Source organism: Homalodisca vitripennis, chromosome 1 (assembly GCF_021130785.1).
Source record: "Homalodisca vitripennis isolate AUS2020 chromosome 1, UT_GWSS_2.1, whole genome shotgun sequence".
Lineage (NCBI taxonomy): Eukaryota > Metazoa > Arthropoda > Insecta > Hemiptera > Cicadellidae > Homalodisca > Homalodisca vitripennis.
Window position 1 is genome coordinate 48,481,713 of NC_060207.1, and position 25,836 is coordinate 48,507,548.

At 33.7% G+C, this 25,836-nt stretch overlaps 1 protein-coding gene across 1 annotated transcript in view; it reads right to left on the reverse strand.

Moving 5' to 3' along the window:
* Positions 1-16,835, reverse strand: part of LOC124361000 (serine/threonine-protein kinase 36) — a 42,533-nt gene extending 25,698 nt beyond the window's left edge. Inside the window, exons 1-7 of the mRNA XM_046815041.1 lie at positions 16,355-16,835; positions 13,566-13,679; positions 13,031-13,176; positions 4,597-4,776; positions 3,918-4,159; positions 3,455-3,554; positions 3,091-3,292 (exon numbers count right to left, since the gene is read on the reverse strand). Coding sequence (XP_046670997.1) covers positions 3,091-3,292; positions 3,455-3,554; positions 3,918-4,159; positions 4,597-4,776; positions 13,031-13,176; positions 13,566-13,679; positions 16,355-16,510 — 1,140 coding nt within the window. The 5' untranslated portion in view covers positions 16,511-16,835. The remainder of the gene's footprint in view (positions 1-3,090; positions 3,293-3,454; positions 3,555-3,917; positions 4,160-4,596; positions 4,777-13,030; positions 13,177-13,565; positions 13,680-16,354) is intronic.
* Positions 16,836-25,836: the final 9,001 nt, after the last annotated feature.

Below are 25,836 nucleotides of genomic sequence, written 5' to 3' on the forward strand. Positions count from 1 at the left end.
CTCACGGAGGAATCGTCCAGTCTCGCACGGAAGTAGACGTCATACTGACAGATTTTGACAAAGATAAGCGGGAGGCTATTGTTTCGCTTCCCCGAAAGATGCTCGTGAAGTACACTGCGGGAAACGACTGCCAACATCAGAAAAGTAGTACTATTTTTAATAATAAAAAATACACGGAGGAAAACTCCGTTTAGCGCCCGACGTAGGGTTAACTATTAAAATATTACATTTTCATATTACACAGTAATACATTTTTTGAAGTACTGTAATTAATTTCATTAATTAATTATTTTTGCTTATAATGTCTTCTTGCAACAAAGCAAAAATATTTGCCACATACTGGATTTGAAGCAGGTACCTTTCAGTTATCAGGTCAGAACTCTACCATCTGAGCTACATTGCTATAGATATTTTTATCAGTTAAACTGTGTATTGCTTAGATTCACTGTTTAGAGCAAGTGAAAAACCTGTTATCACTGGAAAACATTCAGTCCTTATCTCAAAAAGGAAAATGTCATTCACAGTCGAAAACACTAGTCAGTCATCTTTGTTACATATAAAGCATGCTCGCAATAGACATTATTTGTTTTAAAGCTACTGTAATGAAACTAAGAAAACCTTTTTACAAACTAAGGCTTTAATCAACAAAATTCAACTATATAACCTTAAATATCCAATCAGCAGAATGTATAAACAATTACTTAATATCTTCTTTAAAAATAACAGATGATCTAGTTATGTTTACATGGAGTAAATATATAACAGCTACAATTACATTAACCCTATAAATGGCGGTCATTTGTGGTCTCAGTGGCAGGCCGTTTTCGGGTAAATTGCTGTGATCGTTAAACTTATTTTAGAGTTCAAAGTGATAACCTAGCAACATTATATATTTTTGTTTTCCTTATGAACTATAGAATAAGAATAAATATAATATTTGGTGCCTTACCATTATTTTCAGATTAATATCATTGTAGATGTGTAAAAATTTTTTTTTAGAAAAAATAATTTTTAAGTTCTACTGTCCGTCACTTTGAAACTACTGGAGCTACAAAATAATGTCAAACTCACAGAATATACGCAATTTTATTTTAAAACAAATGACTTCTTATACATTTTTTTCTATTTACAAGAACAAAAAAGTTAGATGGGAAAAACTAAATCTATGTATAAACCGGTTTTTTTTATTCCCAAGTCACTAGAAGGGGCTTATCTTTTCCTCCCAGTAGTGTAGGGCCTATAAGTGTAGTGGCTTAGTTTGTTATAGCACAGTATATTTCGTAAATATAAAACAGGAATTGTGTTATCGCAAACCCCTCCCCATCCTCAGACAGAGGTCAAAGTCGAGCGATCTAGTAGATAACGTGACTACAGATTCTCGCCGCCCGTTCAGCTGGTGCGCCGCATTCTTGTACTTTCGTGCCGAAGTGTCTGTCGAGTGCGTCGCTTTGTTGTACTTCCGTGTTTTACTGTGTGTGTAATAGATTAGTGATGGGTGACACTATGAGAATTTGGGATTTACCCAGGAGCGAAGAGGGGGCCATTCGTTTTTTACAAGATCATGACTAGTTGCCTACATCTAAAATATGCGTGGCGGTCGGCAGTTGCTGCTGAAGGCGGAAATCCACTAGACTCACCCGCTCATCCTTGATATTGCTGCTTTCTGGGTGTCACAGGAAACCCATTAACAATTGATAATCATTGTAAGTTTGTAATTGAAGAGTTGCTTTTTCGTTCTATAATGTTTTTTTTCTATAAATTTATATGTTTGTGTTCCTCATACTGGTGTGGTCGGTATAATCCCAAAGTACCCCAACATTTTCCATGACGAACGAATAACCTAAACATTTACCGGTAACATAAACAACGCGATAAACAATAATATACTGACAATAACAGTACGCAAAGTCGCCAAACAAAACAGTGATGAGACGAGTAGACAGCTGTTCTCTCGTCTGCCGCCAGGTCAAACGAAAACCGTTGGATTCATTTTAGCCAGCAAACATTAGTAACATGAATACACCCTATACTATATGATATGTATAGGAAATTTCATGGAGAATACGATAGTTCAAACTAGGCCTAAAAATAATGGACGGTTGCGGAGCAACAGCATTAAATGTGAAGCGATGGCTGTGACGGCGCTTGCCACTTTGCGGCAGCGTGAATCATACGTCTCAGACGGCGCTTGCCACTTAGAGGGTTAACCAGCAAAGTTGTGAGAAAACTTGAGCAACAGCTGTCATAATGTGAACAAGAATAAGTTATGGACTGGAGTTTTCCAACTAAGAGAGCTTTTTGGATCTCTTGAGACAGACATGGATTCCAGATGTCAGGTCAAATCAAATCTGACAGGGTCAGATTTCAGGTGCTGCAATAAGTGGAAGGTAAAATGGAGCTACACTCATATTTGCAAGGACGAGTCATTTTAATTATGAGAACTGTCACAACTACTTGTATCAGCTTCATTACTGGTTATTGCGGGAATCAATTCAAAATCTATTCACACTTGACAGTGATATCTTGGCAATGTTTAGAATTGAAATGTTAATGTCCAACATTGTCCTTCAATTCTTGTGAACAACTGTCTGACACTGATCGCAATACCGCTGATGGGACCTCTTGTGCCTGTTAGACTAGCAATTTTATTGTCAAACATAAGACATGCAATTTCTTGCCAATGTAAACCTACATTTACACTATGCTGTGCTGACTTGTATAAAATTGTTGTACATGTGATCACAATGTAAAGTATACTGGAAAAAGTATAACGGAGCACATACAAAGAGCAGTTATATAGAAATTAAAGATCTTTAAACTTTTTTTCCAACACAAAATTATAAATTATCTCTCCCCATTTGAGATTCCACAAGCCCAGGGGCTCTCGGTGATCGCCAGTTAGCTTGTCATTCCAGGATGGTATTTTGGGTGTTCTCTTGAATAAATACAGATATTATGTTTGGAAAATTACAATACTAAAAGCCTACATTTTGCACATAACCAAAAATATTTCAAATAGATTCAAACACTGTTAAGTAAGGAAACAACAAAAGTTTCACAAGTTATGAATTGTTAAAAGCTATGACGTACCCTGTCGTCCTGTTGCTGGGCTGTGGCGGTTGCTCCTGTTTGTGGAGTATCTGCATCACCCTGAGCCGCAGTCTTCAATCTGCTCAGTTTCTGCTCCAGAGTGACCAGGTCTATCGCTCCCTCCACCTCAGTCTGGCATCCTCCCTCCTTCAAGAACTTTTTCTCCTGGTCTAGGATCTGCTGGATCTTCTGAGGAAGCCCTCTATGAAATTATTTACTTTAAATTTTTTGTCATATGCAATTTTAACACCATCACTGCTACAGCTTACAATGGCAGACTATTATAACAGTATAAGCGCAAGTGTTGAAAACAGCTTGCATTAATTTTCTCAATCAAGTTAGATACTACTTTCACAAGACTTACTGGTTCTTATTAGCATCAACTTTGGCCAAGTCATGTTTCTGAGATTCCTTAGCCAGTGCCTGAGACGTTGTCAACTCCTTAGTTAGGGGTAGTGATACTTCTGTAAGACAATATTTCTAATGTTAGAATAACGAAGTACAGTGCACAAATTGATTTACAAAACTGTGTAGGAAAGTAATAATTACGACTAAATCATAAGAATTTGTATTTTAAGTGAATATATTTTAAGTAAATAAATAAATCAAAAATTATACCTAACAATAAAAAAAATCAATACATTTATTAAATTTTACATCTTTTACAATGTAATATTACTTAAATATGTATCAGATTGATTTTAAACAAAAATATTTACTACAACTAATCATTAAGTAGGCAATCTAAGATTGAATATACATATGAAAGTGTTCCAAGCTTAAGCCACTAAGCTGACAGAGCTGAAAACCATGACTTTGCTACCTACCAGATGCAATGGAAGAGCTGACTCTATCCTGCAGGAAGGGATGATGCAGCAGGAGAGGCCAAGAGAGCCGTTGGGTGGGATCTTTGTGTAATAAACCCTGTAGGAATGCTTGGCAATGTGGTGACAGATAGGGTGGCCAGCTGATTGGTTCGTAACGGATCATGCGGACCAACTGCAGGATGGAATTGGTGGTGAAAGGCGGCACTCCCACCACCATCTCATACACTATACATCCAAGTGACCTACAAACAGGAACAGGAAAGACTATATATATGATATCTACATGAATTGCAAAAATCACCTACCAACTGTCAATATACTAATCAACCCCAAACCATAAACCCTACTGAAATATTTGTTTATTAAAAGCACAACAAAAAAAACCAACATTTTCGAGTTCAACAAGTCAACCTGTTCTATAATGGCAGGTTCACAGTAACAATTTCGACATTAAAGAAAAGAATGTTAACACAAGTTTTAGCAAACATCAATTTTTCAATTTTATGGGTGTGCATAATAATACATCCCAGTAGTATAATGAAAATACAAAACTTTGATACTTATAAAACTATGTAAATTATATTCATCACAGAATTTTTACATAGGGCTCTCAAAATTTGTGTATTTATGTAAATTACCTAACACAAAAAAAGCCTCCACCTGCAGAAGTGCTACTTACCACAAATCAGCATTGTGATCGTAAGGGCTCTCTTCAATGAGTTCTGGAGCCATGTAAAGTGGAGTGCCTTTGATGGAGGTCAAAACGTGTGTTCCTCTACTCATACTCCGAGCAAATCCAAAATCACACAATTTTGCAGCACCATCTTCTGTTATCATTACATTCTGTGGTTTTAAATCCCTAAAATAGAAAACAATAGAAAATTCTTACATTTGTAATCTTATTTACATGAATACAAACGTAAAATATTAGCAACAATTGTATTCCCATCCTATAAAAATTATAAAAGTTTGAGAACATTTCTGGATGTTTGAATATTTTATACTCAGTCACATAAAACCAATTGGATGGATTTAGATGAAATTTGGCATCTACATTGCATGTAAGAATAAAACACATACAATTTTATTTTTTTTAAAGCCCCAAGAAACACTTCGAAAATTGATTTACAGAAGATTTATTTACTGTAAAGATAGGCAAAATTGTTGACAGCTGATCGAGCTACAGCAAAACGCAAAGTGCCACACAACATCAGAGAATTTTATATAATAAATGAACAATACCAGCTGTCATAGTGTTCTGCAAATAGTAATGACAGTTTAGTCATATCATCTAGCTTTTACTATAGATGGCAGCAGTGACAAACTCAAACCATTTACTTTATTCTGGATATTATATCATTAAATTGATATAACATTCAATAAGATGAACAAAATTGTGAATGTGTGCACAAAAAGTACATGAAATTAGCTTCCTTTGACATGGAAGACAGCATATGCATAGTACCTGAAAAATAAAAATGGAGGAACCAGACACTAACATAACTCAATGAACCATTGCTCTGTAACTACAATTTGAGGAAATAAGCAAAGGCCATGACTATTGCAAATGGAATGACAAAGCAATGCACTAGTTACAAAATGCAATTTTGATTATATTTAGATGGATTCAATACTCATCATTAGATACAAAGAAATTGATATAATTCATACACTGAACTTAGGAAATTGGGTAATATAACAAACACAGATTGGAAAGTAAGTGGATACAGAGTACTATATTAGGTTTACCGATATTTATAACTTTCAAGAACAAATACTGAGGATACACACAAAGAAACTGAGCCAGATGACCAGCACATCTTTGACAGGCATAATTTCCTTTATGGAAATTAAACTAATTGTAAATATTATTAGTAAATCATGTCAGTCCCATTATTTTCTTGCCTCTGTGTGTGTGAGCACTTGCGTGTAAATTATTTTGAGAACTGGGTTTGACATACTGTGGACAGATTTAGCATCAACGTTGGTATAATGAATAGTAAGGCATATCCGGACAGTAGTAAATTGCGTGCGAAGCCTTGGGTAGCTGCTAGTAATATAGAATAGAATAGAAAAATATTTATTTCCAAAAACATATACAACAATATACAGTTGATAAATTGTAAATTACCCTTTTACTATACTTACAAAACGACGATAAAATAAAACAGTTTAATTTTAAGTACAGAAGTTGGATAAATCTTATCTTATAAATAAAACTGAATCGCCAAAATGTGTTAGTAAGCGCTAATATCAAGAACGGCTGGACCAATTCGGTTAATTCTTTTTGTAAAATGTCCATTGAAATCCGAGGAAGGTTTTTATGAGGAAAAAGTTACCTGGAATATTTTGTAATTCAGAATAAATTGTAGTTTTTACGTTTCATAATTCAAATTAAACTGGCACTAAACAGTTGTTGACAGCTATAGTTCGACAAACTTTCTGAAACATATGTTTACATTTTAATTTTATTAAAAATAAGTAAACAGAGCTTGATCGGTAGTGTAATGCAGATAGTAAATAAAACATTAATATATAAATTTTACTCCAGATTGCACCAGTGACGAGTTAAAATTATCAATTAAAAACAGAGAAATGAATACTAACATGCCTAAACGATTCATTCTTTCCCTGGCTACAGTCAAAAAACAAGTGTAATGCAAACATTTAATAACGATTATTTTGGAATGTTGCATAACCTTAAAAATATAGTCGAAAAAAGTGTTACTGTTACGTGTCGGTGTGTTTTAAGGAATGTATGTTTTAGGCAATGAGGCCTAAATGTTTTAGGCATATATTTCTAAGTATGAAAATATTATGTATCAGATGTAACTTTAAAGATGTACACATGCAAAAGTAATATTTTGAGACTTTTCACTATAGAAAATATTCACTGTCAAATATTTATAGAAGGTTTATGGCCTGCTACAGTACCCATTTTATGCAATAATAACTCTGCTCATTAATTTTATTTTTATCTGTCAAAATTCTGTACAACCACCATTTCTGTTCCGATGTGCAATCTAAAAACCCAAGAGCCAATCAAATTGCCTTTGATATTCTGTATAAGGTAACCCACAGGCCAATTTATTCAACTCTGGAAACATTCAAGTCTACACACTTATATTTGTCCATCTTAACTAATAGCATATCTAACGACAGCCAAAGAAACTTAAATAACATTTTACATAAAACTTCAAAAAGTATATAAGTATAGTACGATTTTTATAACTGTAAACTCGAGCTGGGAGAGCATCAGTGGATGAGACATGAGGTGAGAAAGATTGTAAAGGGAGTTCCGCAAACATAAGTTCAAAGTCACATGCTAGTAGTTTATCAGTTTATCACGACTATCAGCTGTTTACAAATATCTATATAGCTCTATAACCTATTTTTGTCTTTTGGTCAATTCATCTGCTACTGCTTAGCTGATCGCTCCATGTTGTTTTTTCGGCTTTGTGAAAATTGCTTGTAACTTAGTAGTTCTACTTTATAATTTTAGTTTTTATTATATGTATTTATTTACTATATTTGTTGGTTAGAGCGAGTTTCTGAATAGTAGAAGCATTTGTGTCAGAGGTTATTCCAGGGATGAAACTAAACAATCAGGTAAGAGAAATAGTTTGGCAAGTGAGCAAGTTCAAGTTTAATGAGACTATTGACCCAAACTCCATACTGTTAAATTCAGGTATAGAGAGAGCAGTGGCAGCCTGCGCAATTTCGATTGGAGTAGTAAAGAAAATTCGCACAGAAAAGAGATTTCGACATCTTAGATGAAGCAACGTGCATTAAAAAACAGGTAAAATTGTGACAGAAATTGAAAACTTTGATAAATGTGCCACAAGGTGAACAATTTACTGTTTTAACAAAACCAAGTATTCACTTCCTTCCCTAAAGTTATTAAAAAATAAACTATCAGAAGATTTAAATTTCAAAGGCAATGTACCAAGTCTTAGAACAATTATTAAAGAATTAGGATTGAAATGGAATCAAATTGAAAACAACAGAAAAGTTTTTATTGGACGGTAGACATAAGAGCTAAGAAGATTGAATATTTGAAAAAATAAAAGAATTCAGAAAAGAAAGCAGACTCTGTTGTTATATAACATATTGACGAGTCTTATGTTCTGTTAACACACTTCACACATTGGTGTGATCATACTTTAGAGGTTTACAAAACTAATATAAATAAAGGTAATAGGGTGATTATAGTCCACGCAGAAGGTGACGGAGGTTTCATTCCCAATGTATGTCCTGTTTGGAAGACTGGAATTACAGAAGGAGACTATCACAAGCAAATGAACCACGACTTTGTGACTTGGACAAAAAAAATTGTTACCTTACCTTTCACAAAATTAATTTGTCATTATTGACATTGCATCTTATAATAAAGTTCAAATATATAAGGCTCCCCATTCGATCATTCTAGATGGTTAAATAAGCATAAAACTTATAAGAATCTTCAGTACTAAAACATGAATCGTAGAACAAAATACAGTAGAGTCCCGATAGTTCGAGTCTCGATAGTCCGAGGTTCCGTTAAATCCGAGCCAACACATGTAAAAAAATAAATGTGATATTGACATATTTGTACAACACACTCGAGCGCATGTCTGTAAACTGAGTGCTAGGCTACTTGGAGAAGCCGGCAGCCTGACTCATCAGTGCCACTTCATTTGCACCACCCCACCCCCACCCTATTGTCAAGGCCACGGAACATCGCGCCCCGTATTGTCTAAAAATAAATCAGTCCATTGCTCATCACGTTCGACTGCGGTACGGTTGTTCTAGATTACGATCGCAGTGCGCTTACCCGTCTGTTATTTACAACGTACAGTACTTGTTGTCTAAATATTAAGTTTTAGTAAAAAAGTATTTTCTGAAGTGTTTATGTGTTCATTGTACAGTGAACTATGAGTTCAAAAAGTAAAAGAAAGTTTGTACCGATAAAAACAAAACTAGAAGCTCTTAAAAGACTTAATAAAGGTGAAACATTAAAAAAATTAGCTGCCGAGTACGGAGTTGGTGAAGTGACAGTTGGTGACTGGCGAAGGAATCGCGATAAAATTGAAAAGTTTGCATCAGAAAAGTGCTCGGAAAAGTGTACTAATGAGCGGAAGTCTATGAAGAAAGCAGAGTATGAAAAAACTAGCGAGGCCCTATTTTTATGGTTTTGTCAACAAAGAAACAAAGGTTGTCCTATTTCCGGATCTATTTTACAGGAAAAGGCATTGTACTTTCGCAATGAAATCAATGAAGGTGAGGAAGATTTTACGGCAAGAGTAGGATGGCTTGACCGTTGGAAAAAACGTTATGGCGTGAGGCAGTTAGAAATGTGTGGGGAGAAACTTCCGGTGGATTCCGAGGCAGTTGTTCAGTTCTGTGATAAGTTAAAAAATCTTATTAAAAGTGAAAATTTAACACCTGATCAGATTTACAACTGTGATGAAACTGGTTTGAATTTTAAAACTTTGCCATCAAAAACTCTAGCTTCATGGGAGGAAAAAGCTGCTCCGGGTCACAAAAAAGCAAAGAGAGACTGACTGTGCTAGCCGCTTCAAACGCGTCGGGAAGCCATAAATTAAAACTAACTGTCATTGGCAAGTCTGCTAAGCCTCGTGCGTTTAAAAACATGTCTATTTCAACGCTTCCAGCAACTTATACAAACCAAAAAAACACATGGATGGACAAACAAATTTGTAAAAAACTGGTTTTATATAGTGAATTTGTTCCTGAAACCAAAAAGTTTTTGAAGAAAAGCAACCTACCCTCTAAAGCCATCTTAACACTTGATAACGCAGGATCACACCCGGATAAAGGGGAACTGCAATGCGATGGCATACGCACGATGTGTTTGCCACCGAACGTGACCAGCCTCATTCAACCTATGGACCAAGGCGTACTTGAAACTTTGAAAAAAAAGTACAGACGCCGTTTGTTGCAATCAATGTTTCAAACAATTGAAGGAGAGGCAACCATAAAAGATTTCCTGAAAAAAGTCACAATCAAGGATGTAATTTATTGGATCGCTGAAGCTTGGAGCGAAATTAAACCAGAAAAAATCCAGAAATTATGGAAGAAAATCGGAGTGTATAAAATTGAAAATTATGATGAAGATGACGATCTACCGTTAATAAATTTAATAAACAGACTTCCTGGTTGCAATGGGACAAATCAAACTGATATTGGAGAGTGGATGAGTAGGGACGAATAGTTAGAGACAACAGACGACACCATAGTTGAGATGGTTACAGACATGACAGCTGACGGGAGTGAGGAAGAAGAAAGTGTGCAGGAGACAGACCCGGCAATGACTCACAGCGACGGCTACGCGGCACTGGATGCGGCCCTGCGCTACGTAGAGCAGCAAGCAGAGGCGACAGCGGCAGACACGTTATTGCTTCGGCGGTGGAGAGACATGGCTGCCCGCAAACGCTGCAGTGTGGTGAAACAAAAAACTCTAGACAGTTTTTTTAAGTAAACATTGCATCTTTGGACCTCTGTAAGTAATTTCTTAATGCTGGTATTTGTAATTAAAGCATATTTCTTTTGTTTGCCTTCAGTTCTAATTATAACCCAATTTTTCTCAAAGTGTTCCGTATAATTCGAGTTCTTCACAATTCGAGGTACATTCGGTCCCATTCACCTCGGATTACCGGGACTCTACTGTACTACTAAAATGAAACAAAAAAAACGGAAAAAGAAAGAAGTACATACATATGTTTAGTATAGCCTAGCCAATACAACATTGCACTAAAAGAGATTTTAAATCCCATAGTGTAGACGTAACGTAGCCTTCAGGACAACAAACAACAACAGGAATATTTTGAGATGGAAATCTCAGAACTCGAACAAAAGTGCACAAATAGACATTTATATACAAACTCTTTCCAATTGTTTTGGTTTTTACATCTCACAAAGAGGTAGGTTGTTTATTCTAAGATCTAAAAAAAACCAAAACCTAAATTACAAAAGTAGATTTCAACGTTCATTTAAGATTTCATGGAAAAGAAACACAGAATACATAGAATAAGTGACAATTTGGACAACTATTTGTGCTTTACATCAATATCACAAAGGCAGCAAACTAAACACGCTTGAAATATACGAAATTTAAGTATTATAAAAGGGATCCATTAGGCGAGCTCATGTTAAATGACAAGCTACAACTCAGCTCCCATTATTTGTTACTGGACGCGACGTCGTTATCAAGTTAAGTATTCGTGCATGATAGACCTATCAAATATTGTGTGTTTCGTTCTTTATTCTTCGTCTTGTGCTGTGTTTGTAAATTTTTAACTATGACAACTCCAGATGGATAATACTCGCTTTTAATAATTATTGGTGTTAGAAGATGAATTACTAGAAGTTGAAACTGTAGTAGTGTTTTGACTACTGTTTGAACTGTTTTACAAAAGTATGTGTTAATATTAATTGTCTGCTTAAACTCCACAAAGACAGATAAAATGTTTTGATGACAACTATCTTACCTGTTTTTCGATTACCACCATACCATCCAGACCTTAATCCAATCAAAATGATTTGAGAAATAGTTAAAAACTTTGTAGCTCAAAAACTATAAATAATAAAATGGACAATTCAGTTGTGTAAAGATAAAGCAAAAGTTATATCTGTAGAAGAGTGGGATAAAGTTTGTGATAAAGTAATAAAAGTGAAAAATGAAAACTTTGAAAAGGAACCCTACTAATAGATAATGCAACCAAGCGGTTTATAATAAACATTGGTGACTCTGAATTTGAAATCAGCTATAGTGTAGGGGATGGTGACGAAGAGGAAATCCATGAGCCTCCATTGTAAATAAAGTGGGTATATTAATAATTTATTGATCATTATACTTGTTGTCATTGCTTGATAATAATAGTAAAAACATAGAATACAAGTAAGTAAAGGCTCTTTATAACAACATAGTTATTACTACAAATAACATATTCAAAGTTAATTCTACTTAAATTCACAATTATTGTGAATAAGGGCTACTAAAATTGATTTAGTAATTTTATTGTTCTTTTTAAAACAAAATAAACTATTTTCTTGGATAAATACGTTATTAATGAGCCGATGCACCAACTTTGTCCCACCCAAACGTTCACTTATTTTTTCAACAGGCTATATGTCTAATAAAAAATGTTAATTTAAAAAAAAGATTGATCAAATCTTTTGACAAAACTTTCTATCTGAACAATTTTGTCTAACAATGTTTAACAGTTCTTGCTTAATATTTTTTTCTTTTAATTGTAAATGTTATGTAAAATCTAAACTTGAAAATTATTAAAGATTTTAAAATTTAACAATTACACTAGCAGTATTAAGACATTTGAATAGACTATCAACGAATTTTATGATATCGGCTTCACCTTCAAATATCAAAAAGAAGCGTAAATGGTCACTTGTAATTGTTTTTAATTTTAATTTTCTCTCTTTCTCACAAGAAAAATGTTGGTCCTATTAGAGCCAGATAATTTTGTAAAGTCCTATTGATGTATAGTAATTAATACAGTCCACTAAAGTGGTTTGTTATTATTGTTCAATAACTTTGTAATATGTTGTAACTGTGTAATTTTTTAATTTGCTCTTTGTCATTGTCTTTGTCAAGTTTTCCCTTATAATTTTGTGTAAAGTGGCTTAGCGTTTAAATAATAAAGTAGTGTTTTGGCAGCAGTATTTTTGCTCTTAAAACTTCGACTGCTTCCCCATCCACATTCGGTAGATTATTGATTCCTTGTCTAGCGGTCAGCTAGTGATCAAGGGTCATCCTCTCTCCCAGACAAACTCGAGTTGATCAATACATTAATTTGAAGGTCCGAGGTTGTTTATGTTCGCACCACCTCATTTGCTCACTTGAACCAGTAACTCTAGTTTTAATTTATTGTATTAAATATTAATTGATCATTGTTTGTAAAATGTAACAACTTATCTCTTATTAGGTGGTTCAGTTTGATTGCATTTATCTATATTGCACACATTAAATAAGTTTTACAGGAATTAATTAATTCTCACTTCTTATCTACAGGTTCATTTTACATTATTCTCTGTTAGTTAATAAAACTAATATTACACTTTTAATTCTAAATTATTAGAGAATATATGCCGACCTGTGTAATACACGGTTAGAATGTAGATAATACAGAGCAGACACCAAGTCACAAACAATGGGTAGAGCTACTTCTTCTGACAAATAGGTCTGTTTGGTGAGAATGTAATGAAGATCTCGCTTACAAAACTCAGTCACAACAACAATCTGAAAAAAATAAAGTGAAAATCTGAATCTAATTTTGTATTAAGGATAAATTTACAACCTTAGAATTATTAATACTGCATCAAGAACTGAACTGGAGAATTCATGTTTCAAATCTTAAAACAAATTAAACAATGTAATGAGATACTTTTATTTTTTTAGGGAAATGTGTGATTATCATAATACGTATACATAAATACATTACATTACGTTTACATTATTATATCTTTTAGAATATTTAGTTTTTAGTGTTAGAAAGTAATATAAATACTATTTGTTATTAAGTTATAATACATTTATGAAATTTTTTTATTACATTTTGAGAAAATAAATTCAAATTCAAATAACTTATTATAATGTAAGACTTACATTATGTACTTAAAATGACTTACCTCACTTTCGGTCTCAAAAGAATTTATCATTTGTATTATGTTTCGATGATGCAAATGTTTTTGGATTTGGCATTCACTTCGAAGACTTAAAAGCTCTTTTTGAGTTCTGCCACACTGAAAAAAAATTATTACATTTTGCTTTCAATTTTATATATTAATATTGACTTGAGATATTGTATTCAAACTTAAAACAAACAAAATTTTAACTTGACATCTCTACAGAAAATAACCTGTACTTTTAACAAATTGTTACATTGCATCCTTTTTATATACAATAAGTACCAATAAATAAATAAACCAAGCATGTTCTATCATCAACTTCGTCTGGTAAACAGATCACTCCTGTATGAATTCCCTGAATCATTGGCATCATTTTTTTTTCATTTATACCTATTTTACAGCAAAGTTAGATGGTACAGTTGAATGGAAAAGCAATCTCATTATCACAAGCTAAATCTTATTGTTATTAAGTTTAGACAGATATATGTGAACCCTTTATAAAACTGGTTTTTAGTTCAATACTAACTCAGGTACTTTGGGATTATACCGACCACACCCAGACATGAATCGTTATTTCACATTTCGTTTCTACTGATTACTAGATTAGCGTAGAACAATATTTCGTCAATATAAAACAGGAATTGTCTTATCGCAAACACCTCCCCATCCTCAGACAGAGGTCAAAGTCGAGCGTCTAGTAGATAACGTGATTGCAGAGTCTCGCCGCCCGTTCAGCTGGTGCATCGCTTTGTTGTACTTCCGTGTTTTACCTCTACATTTCTCCAAACACAAAAATTCAACAAAAACAAACATTTACCAAACTAAACTTTTTATTAAAAAAACACTCAAAACTTGTTTTTATTCTTGATCACATTCCGCCACCCAAAATGCGAGTGCCTCCGGCCATCAGCGCGGGCTTCGACAGCACCTTCGGTGCTGCCCCGCGCTGATGTCGACGAAAGAAAAACATCCCTCGAGATAGTACCTATCAGTAAAATATCAAATTCTAGAGGGGCTAATCAGAAATATAAATTGAATTGTAATGGAAAGGCAATGATGTACCGTGCAAATCACGTGATGCCGCGCGGCCTGCCGTAATCAGGATTCTCGAGAAAGATAAGATAACAGCGACAACAATACCGATCACAATACCTGGAAATGCTTGTAAGTTTGTAATTTTGTAATTGAAGAGTTGTTTTTTTCGTTCTATCATGTTTGTTTCTATAAATTTCTATTTTTGTGTTCTTCATACTGGTGTGGTCGGTATAATCCCAAAGTACCCTAACTCATAATAATTCATCTGATAGATGCAATACAACATAATATGTTTATTTCTCACAATACACAATCTTGTAGCTAGAGAATTGTCAATAAATTAAATAGTATTTAATACTAGATTACATATGCGCGCGCGCGCGCGCGCACACACACACACACACACACACACACACATACAAATAAAAAGAAATTACACTTCTCAGAACTACAAAAATCAAAGGTACCATATTAAAGTCATATTCTTGCTCAGTAAAAGAACAGGGTAGGGTACGATAAGCGGACCCGGTTTTTAATATCGAAATTGGCAAACGATATTACTTAATCATAACCATCAATATAATCAATCGATACTGATTAATTATTTCGAACTATTAACTTAAATAATCTATATCAACAGCTGTAAACGCTCTAAAATAATACACGTAGGATAATATTTCAATTTTACATAAGTAATTCTGATTATTAAAAATGGCAGTCAATTTTATAAAAATACATGACGTTGCTTTTTCCTGGCTTCACCATGTTGGACTCGTACCGAAAAACCCATTATGTGAAATTTGTTGGAAAGAAACAACTGTAACTGTGAGAAGAGTAAATATGGTCGTCTTCAGTTTTCCTAATTTTGGTTGGGCCTACAATAATTTGTTTGATCACTGTAAATATTAAATTCATATTTTAATTTAAAACATATGATTGTTATTGAGGACTATAGGTACTTTTATATCAATTGATAGTCTGGGATTTGAGATGCGAATATTAGGTATCGATGACTATATTCTTCGATATAAAAAACCGGGTCCGCTTATCGTACCCTACCCAAAAAACAATATGAAACTACAAAGAAGTCTTTTCTTATCTTTCTTATGTTTTTGTAATAGGTATTGATAAACAACACTATATCTCGTCTTTAGTGGCCATTACTCAAATATCACACACGTATGGTTTAACTTTGGTTCAATTCCGTTGGAACAATGATGTTAAACTGAATTAAGTTAGACTTGTAAAATAGTATATAGTGGAGCTATAGTTTTATATATCAAAGAAATACAGGCTATGCATTTTAGATTATATAAAATAATACAGATTTTTTATAGTAAGTTTGGGTAGTTACAATTACTTAACAGGATAAACAAACATGTCTCACAACATTTCAATCCTTCTAGCCTAATTGTGATTCTATACTATTCATCACTCGAGTATTTGGACTCTTATTATACTGTAGCTGACAGTAAAAAGTGTAACACTATACTCGAGTTCTGGCTAACAATGTATATTTGAATGCTAATGGTGATTAGCTACAGTTACGTAGGCTTCGATGTGCAATGGTTTATTTTCAAAGTACACACACTTTTTCGTGTCTATACATTATTGGCCCTTCCCGGGATTTGAACCCGTGATCTCTCAGTTAGAGAGCTGAGACTATAACCATTAGTCTATGGAGGAGGTTATAGCATAACTATATTCTTACTTAACCTAAAAACTATAATCACATCTAGCAGAACTAGCCTCACCTTTCTGATGATTTTTAATGCCACCACTTCTTTTGTATCACGTCTTTTAGCTTTAAAAACTCTCCCAAATGATCCTTCACCAACTAAACATAGGATTTTATAACCTTCCATAATGTTTATGTTATAATGAGCTAAAAAACCCAAGAATTTCAGCATATACACCTACACATTTAATGTAAATAAATTGAAAAACTAAGTTGACAGAAAATTTATGTTTAATATTATAAAGCAGTAATGAAAATAAACCAACTTCTGCACAAAATTCCACTTAATATGCCTAGACGTTTCCTTACTTCCTAACCTATCTAACAACAACGTTCGTATTTATTTTGGAGATGGAGAATCGAACAGTATTCGAATACAGCCTCAAAATGAATTCGAACACTTTTGAAATGAATACAATTTCTCTGGAAGAATCGATTTCAAACCTACAGTATTCATTAGTTTGGACAAATAGTATTGAAATAAAGTATTCAAGAGCTGTATTCGTACTCATATAAATGTATTTGTTGGAAGATTTAGATGAATATATATATATATATATATATATATATATATAGATACTATATATATATATATATATATATGCCGGGTAGCTCACCCGGCAAGTGAGAGATCCGGGTTCGAGTCCCGGCGGAGCAATTACTTTTTGTGATTCAATGTTTATTGAAATATTATATATATATATATATATATATATATATATATATATATATATATATATATATATATATATGTGTGTGTGTGTGTGTGTGTGTGTGTGTGTGTGTGTGTGTGTGTGTGTGTGTGTGTGTGTGTGTGTGTGTGTGTGTGTGTGTGTGTGTGTGTGTGTGTGTGTGTGTGTGTGTGTGTGTGTGTGTGTGTGTGTGATTAAAACTTTTCAAACTTGACAAAATGTATAATTGAACAAATAATCAATTAATAAATACATTTGTAAACAATAAAAACAAAAATTAACGTTTATTTTATGTTGTTTTAAAAACAAAATATGATTGAAATCTTTTGCTTCAATCTATTTCTACGATCAACCGTTGTGACAGAACCTGCAGTAGAAAAGAATCTTTCAGACGGGACTGAAGTTGCAGGTAAACAGATATTTTTTCTGGAGTACATTAGTCATGGATAAGACATTTTTGCAAGAGGTACAAAAAGGCAGAGGATTTTCCCACCTTTTTTGCAGGGCAATTCCAGATACTCAAGACACGATGGATTACAGGAGGGAGTAGGACAAGTCTAGACTTGTCTGTTAGAAAAAGTATACTTGTATTCGAATACAAGGGTGCATTTAAATACACTGTATTCGATTCTTCTAAGTATTCGATTCTCTTATCACTAATTTCTATTTGTAACATCTATAACTCCCTACTAGGTACCTTAATTAGTGATGTTACGAGTCGAATACTTTTACTAAATCAACTCGAGTCGAGTCGACTCATATACATCGTGTTTTGGTGCGACTCGTCCGATTCGTTAGTCGTTACCAACTTGTTCGACTTGCTCCGAAGTCAGTACTATTAATAATTATTTTGTCCATAACTAACTAGTTGACCCGACAGACTTCGCTCTGTCAAAAAGATTTGTAATGTGGCAGTTTTTTGTTCCTACCTATTTTATAGTAGGTAGGGACAAAAATTTCTCCTGAACAGGACGGTCACCCTGGTGATAGGGCGTTATGAATAAAAAATAAATTAAATAAAACATATATAAGCATTTAAAAGTAAGTAATCGTTTTATTGTTAGTCATGTCAATCATAATTATTAACACAAATCAGTTTTATTTTCGTTGTAGTGTTTTGTAATATGCGATTCTTTTTGTTTGATTACCTGGTGCATAGACAAACAAATCTGATGGTTTTCCAACACGGGAACAGGCAACATACAATAATTGACCATGTGAGAAACATGGGTTTTCTAGATTAATACCACAAACACTTAATGATTGCCCCTGGGACTTGTTTATGGTCATATCATAGCAAAAGCAAGCCGCACTGGAAACTGTCGTCGTTTAAACTCAAACGGCACATCAGTCAGAATCATTGGGATGCGCGGTATGAGAACATCTTCTCCTTTATACTTTCCTTTCAGTATAGTTGCCTCTATCACGTTGTATAATAATTTTTATCGCTAACCGTGTGCCGTTGCAAAAACGCGGTTGCTTGATATTTCGCAACATTATAACTACCCATCCAACCTTTAATTGAAGATTGTGAGGTGGCAATCCTGTCAAATCCAGTGAGTTTAAAAAATTCCGGTGGATAGTTGACTACATCATCTTAGTTAGTAGCCGAATCAACTGATTTATATATCCTCGATTCGCCTGTAATATGTTCTTGAATTTTGAAATTTAATTCATTTGCTTCTATGTATTTTGCAGCCAATGTAACTCGTTCGCTCAACCAATCATGGTTTCTGTAATTTTGAGAAACATCTGGAAACATCTTCTGAATAAGTTTATCTTTTGATCGAGTTAACTGACAAAAACTTTGAGGAAAGTAAATGCAACCAGTCAACATATCTATAGGAAATTAGCCATTACCAACGAGGACTTTAAAAATGCATTGAGTCCATCAGCTGGCGTTGATCGTGGAATCACTAGCAATGTTTGACGAAAATCACCTTTAAAATCATTGCACCACCAAATCGGTTATGGTTGCTCCGTAAATCTTATAAGATTCTGTCTAAAGCCTCCAAAGACTTTTTTATGTGCTATCGTGCATTCATCCCAAACAATCAATTTACATTGCTGCAAAATCTTTGCCATTGCAGAGTTCTTCGAAATGTTGCAGATTGGAGTTTCATTGCTTTGCATATTTAATGGCAATTTTAGTGCTGAATGGGCTGTTCGAGCACCTTCAAGCAAATTTGCTGTGATTCCCGACGAAGCGAGTGCAAGTGCAATTTTATTTTGTGAGGGAATTGTTGCTAATATTAATAAAATCAAAAAAGTTTTTTCCTGTACCACCAGGTACTCTTATATATTTAATACTCTTATGAAAAGTTACTTTCATAAGAGTATTAAATACATATTTCTGTTGTTCATTCAACAGTAGAAGATTTGTTAATTCTTTAAAAGTGTTGAGATCATACAGTTTTTCTCGATGCAACTTTTGGTTAAAAGCATCATGCATTGGACGATTGGGCGCGGCCAGGCCAAAATGAATTAATAGTTTGACATCATCAAGCACATGTCCTTAATTGGAATCAATGCTTCGTCGTAAATTTCTTCACTGATTTGTATAATTATTTGGATTTCCCATAATATTCCGTATTTGATACAAAATATCATCACACATATAATCTTTGTACTTGATCCAAAAATCAATTAGGTTTAATAGGAAGCATGTAGATATGATATAGAAAACTATGTTCGTATTTGATGAGCGTGTGATGTTATTACAGCATCATTGAGAGTGTAATCCCAATGAGCGTCATTTTCAGCAATTGCAAACGTTGACAGTCTTCTCTGTAAGATCCACACAATTCACCATCAAAAGTTCGTAAATGTTGGAACGATGTTGGGCCACGTATATTGACTAATAGCAGTCGTAAATATAAACATTCATCATTGCTTGGATGTACTGACTAAATTCGACCAATCGTATTGGTGGAATACACATCTGGGTATCCTGGAACTGGTTTTCCTTTTTTTTAAATGTTATAAAAATTTTAAAACGTAAGTAGGCATACATCAGGTAGATTTTATTTAAGTTCGTGGTAAATAGTATCAGAGATTAGCTTAATTATTATATCATGTTTGGTACGTGTAGGAGCATTTCTGGTTCTAATTTATTATATACATAACGTCACAGCTGAATCTGCCTTGTCACCCCGATCAAGAAAACACACATCTCGGATCACACATGTCTCGGAAACTTACTTCGGTCAAAAAGCGTATATTTCCAGTCCATGTAATATATTTCAGGTCTAAGATATTTCCAGTACGGTACCGTAGTAGAAGTTTGCCTTGTTGTTCTGACGAAGAAAAAATATATATACTTACGTAGGACCGAGATGACTATTTCGGTTAAAAAGTGACTACTTAAGACCGTTTAAATTCACTTATCTACTGTCACAGTTTAGCTTGCCATAATGCCTCGTTCAAAATACTATATACGTTCGATTATCTAGTTCTCGGAAATCTATTTTGGTCAAAATCGTGTTGACATAGTTGAGTTTCCTTGTCCTGATGAAGAAAATACACACATAAGTAGGACTGAAAAGCCTATTACGACCTAGGGGGAAGTTCTACCTACTTCTTATGTACTTTCGGTATAAAGGGGAAATCCTTATTAAGGTTATGCAACATTCCAAAATAATTGTTAATAAAGTTTTGCATTATACCAGTCTTGCTTTTTGGACTGTAGCCAGGGAAACAATGAGTCGTTGAGGCATATTAGTATTCATTTCTATAAGCTACTGTTAAAATGCAATATCACAATGTTAAGGAAACCCAACAGTTTAAAGTAACTTATGTGAAAACATTCATAACTTTGTTCATTAAGGTTGGTTACATAACAGTGTTTAAATAATATTTAAAATTCATTAGATTACACACACACACACAACACACACACACACACACACACACACACACACACACACACACACACACACACACACACACACACACACACACACACACACACACACACACACACACACACACACACACATATATATACGTATATATAACTAAAATAAAGGATATATATATATATATATATTTTATATAGTTATTTTCCTTTATTTTAATCAGTTTGAGTTACGTAATTTATGTGGTTGCGAGAGTAACAACACATACACGTTCAATTTTCTCTGAGAAAATCATTTAATTACTTGTTTGATTTTATTTATGTTGTATATATTTGTGTTTTGATTTGTTAAAGTGGGATTAATTAATCATGTAAAGTCAGTGCGTTAGTTTAGTTATAGTTGTGAACAATCCTGAGTTTGATATATTCCGATTATTTTTTTTAGGTTAAGAACTTGTTTGTGTATCTTCCTTCCATTATAGAACGGAACGCTCATGAACATGATCATACTTACAATTTCTCATTTAGGGAGAACTCTAACGTATTAGAATTAAGTCAATACAAATCATCGGATGGTTACATTTCTGATCACGAAATAGATAATTGGCAAACAGTTAAGTCAAGAAACACTAAAAGAAATATGACTTCTTCGCCAAACCATAGACTTAAGCTCCATTGCTAAGTAAAGCTAGTGGATTAAGAAATGATGACACTATTCGGCTCAGTGATCGCTATGAATTGCTATCCTGTAACATAGAAAATTCGATGGATATTGTCACTAACAACCTAATAAACGGTTCTAAGCCACCTCCCATATTTTTGCCAGGAGCGAAAAATGTTTCACCGATGATCAAAGCCTTAGAGTCATTGATAAGTAAAACTAAATACTCCTATGTCTTAATAAAGACAGAATTAAACTCTTTCCATCTTCTCCGGAGGCTTACCGGGAAATAGTCAAAGGACTAACAGACTGGAACGTAAGTTTCCATACTTACCAGTTAAAGCAAGAACGAGCATATAGGGTTGTGTTGAAGAATAAGCATTACTCTATTTCTATTGAAAACCTAAATATAGAGATTGAAGAAAACGGCCACAAAGTAAGAAATCTGATTAATGTAAGAAATAGAATCACAAAGAAACCAATGTCTGTTTTTTATTGATTTGGAGCCTTGTGATCGCAATAAAGAAATATTTCAAAATTCAGTATTTACTAAACGCTAAAGTTTTATTTGAACCACCTAATAAAAAGAAGGAAGTTGTTCAATGCAAACGTTGCCAACGTTATGGACATACCAAATCATATTGTCAAAATACATTTCGTTGTGTTAAATATTCCCAGGATCATGATACAAAGGTTTGCAGTAAGCCTTCAATATAGTACCCCGTTTTTGCGTTTGGTACTCTGGTGAGCATTCGGCTAACTACAAAGCTGACCTGTATATAAAGAAATACAAAACAAATAATTTCCTCCATTTATAAAGAATACTTTAGAAATCAACCAGGATCATTCTAGACGAAACAAGCCAACTAATGTTAAAGAAACCTAGTCCTCTCAAAATAGTTTGGTTACTGAAGAAGTAACTTGCGCTCAAGCTGTAAAGAATAATGACAGAAATGGGAGTTTTCTTTCTAGGGAACAAGACTCTAACGGATACATAGATGAATCTGAAAGTTTGTCTAACATAATTCAATAATCTTTTGAACGATTTGAACTATTTTATCTAAACAAGCAGAACAGTTTAGTACGTTACTTAATCTGCTGACTACTATTTTTTCTCGTCTAAAATGAATATTCTTCTCAAAATCACTTTATGGTTTGACTTAGCATAGTCAAGAAGTCCAGTTATTCATTACCCAACATAACTTAGACGTCTTACCTATTTCAGAAACTCATTTCACAGACAGAAGTTATTTTAAATTCCTAACTACACATTATATTATACCAATCATCCTAACAATACGGCCCATGGGGGTAGTGCCATTTTAGTAAAAGACATAATTTAAACATTATGAACTACCCAGCTTTAGAGAGAATCACCTTCAAGCTTCCAGCATTGTTCTTGAACATTGGTTAGGCCCTATTACATTTTCAGCAATTTATTGTCCCCCCCAGACATGTTATAACCAAACAACAATTTGAACAGTTTTTCACTACATTGGGAAATAAATTTATAGCAGCAGGTAATTACAACGCGAAGCACCCAGAATGGGATTCGCGTTTGGCCACTCCTAGAAGACGACAACTATTAAAGGTTCTACATTATAATCATTACAATTATCTTTCTACAGGTGAACCTAAATACTGGCCATCTGATATGAGAAAAATTCCAGATTTGTTAGATTTTTTGTTACAAAAGGTATCAATCAAAACCACACAGATATCAAATCCTGCCTTGATCTATCTTCAGAAAATGCAACAGACTACTTTATTGATTGTTTGCAATGTTCTGCCAAAGTAGCTACACCCTTACAACGTTCTTCAAAAGTTGACAAGACAGGGTTATATTACCCTAACTACATCAAGAAAAAAAATCGCTGAGAAAAGAAGATTAAGAAGAATATGGCAAAACAGTAGAAATCTAAATTATAAGGCAAACTTCAAAAGGGCAGCTCAACATCTGAAAAGATTATTGTTCAATATTAAAATCAGTCGTTTGAAGCGTATACCCAGTCTCTCTCAGCAACCGAAGCTACAGACTACTCGTTATGGAAAGTAACTAAAAGAATTAAGCAGCCTAAGATATCCATTTTCCCTATTTTAAAACCTGATGGAAATTGGGCGAAAAGTAATATTGAAAAATCTGAGGCATTTGCAGAATATTTCACCAATATTTTAAAACCAAATGGCGCCTTTGTAAACAACGAAGAAAAAATACACGAGTATTTAGATTCTCCACTTCATCTCGATTTCCCGTTACGAAAATTCAAACCATCTGAAGTTCGCTCAGTTATAACTCACAATCTCAATCCTCATAAGTCTCCTGGCTACGACTCTATTACTTGAAAAATACTTAAAGAACTTCCAAGAAAAGCTATTATATTCTTAACATTCTTATTTAACGCCATACTGAAACTAGAACACATACCCGTTCAATTTAAAAGAGCCCAGCTAATTGTCATCCCAAAGCCAGGGAAGCGCCTCACCCAGCTGACCTCGTACAGACCAATAAGCCTTTTACCTAGGCCTATTATTTCAAAACTGTTTGAAAAGCTTCTTCTGAGAAGACTACAATCAGTAATCGATGAAGATTCTGTAGTACCTGCTCATCAATTTGGGTTTAGGCGAAAACATGGCACAATAGAAGTCCATAGAATAGTTGAAATGATACGGGAATGCTTAGAAAATAAAGTTATTATTCGGCTACCTTTTTAGATGTCAGTCAAGCGTTTGATAAGGTATGGCATACTGGTCTATTATACAAAATTAAAAAGTTTTTGTCTCACTCTGTTTTTTTTTTTTTTTTCAATAATAAAATCGTATCTTTCAAACCGATCTTTTCAAATAAAATACCATGATGTTCTTACTCAGCTACATTCAATAGAATCCAGAGTTCCTCAAGGAAGTGTACTTGGTCCATTTTTATACTTACTATATACCGCTGACCTCCCAGAAAATGAACATACTCAACTTGCAACTTTCGCAGAAGATACTGCAATTTTGTCAGTCCATAAAGATTGTGTTCGAGCATCCCATTACTTACAACAGAGCTTAGATGCAATTGCTAATTGGCTTAAGACATAGAGAATCGAAATTAACGAAAATAAATCAGCTGACAACGTTTACGTTATGTCCAAAATTTCTTGTCCTCCAGTTACATTGAATAACGTTCATTTACCCTAAGTAACTGAAGTAAATTAAATGGGCATGCACTTAGACAGAAGGCTAACATGGAAATCCCACATTTGGACAAAGAGACAACAGCTAAATTTAAAAACAAATAAAATGAATTGGCTTCTAGAATCTAAATCAAAACTCAATTTGAAGAACAAGATACTATTATATAAAACTATCCTAAAACCTGTGTGGACATATGGTGTGCAGTTATGGGGGACAGCAAGCAACTCAAATCTGGAGATACTACAACGGTATCAATCATAATTGTTAAGAAAAATTACAAAAGCGCAATGGTATGTATCCAATAAAACGTTACATCAAGATTTGAACATCCCAACAGTCAAAGAAGAAATAACCAAATTCAGTTGCATTTATCTTTTAAGATTAGAAGATCATCCAAATCACCTTGCGGTAAATCTACTTGATAATTCTAAAAATGTGTACAGACTCCACTGAACTGTTATCCTGGATCTACCTTTTAGGTTCTAGAATTAATTATGTTAGTGTTAACAGTGGTTAACATCTAACTCAATTTTAATTGTCAACGTTGTTTCTGTATATAATATTTACTTATTGTTCTTCTCAAATTGAACAGATTGTAAATAAATAAAATGTTGTTAAAAAACGTAATTTAAGCTTTATGTTTTTTACGTGTACCATTGATTTCTTAATTATTATTTACTATTTCTATCATATTTTTTAAAGTTCCATTCATTCAATTTGTTTGATAACTTCAACTCGTGGATTTAATATCTTTCCTTTTGATTTTTGAAACACATTTCATACAGGTAAAACATACTTTATTGCTTGTAATAGTTTTGGCCCAAAACTATATTTATGAAACTATGTACTATTTTCTGCTTAATTATTACGTGGAACCTTAAGTTGGATACATTTTTGCAATAACATGAAAGATGCAACGCTTACATTTCTTGAATTGACGCTACGGTTATTTCAAGAGTGTTTGAGTATCGATTTTGTAAAAACGGTAGGAATCAACGTGAACAATATGCTTAGGGATTTAAAAGAGATTTAATTTAGACATTTACTCTCAAGATCCTTCACATTATTATTTGTATTCAAATTAGCGCACAATCAAATTTGTTATCACTGAC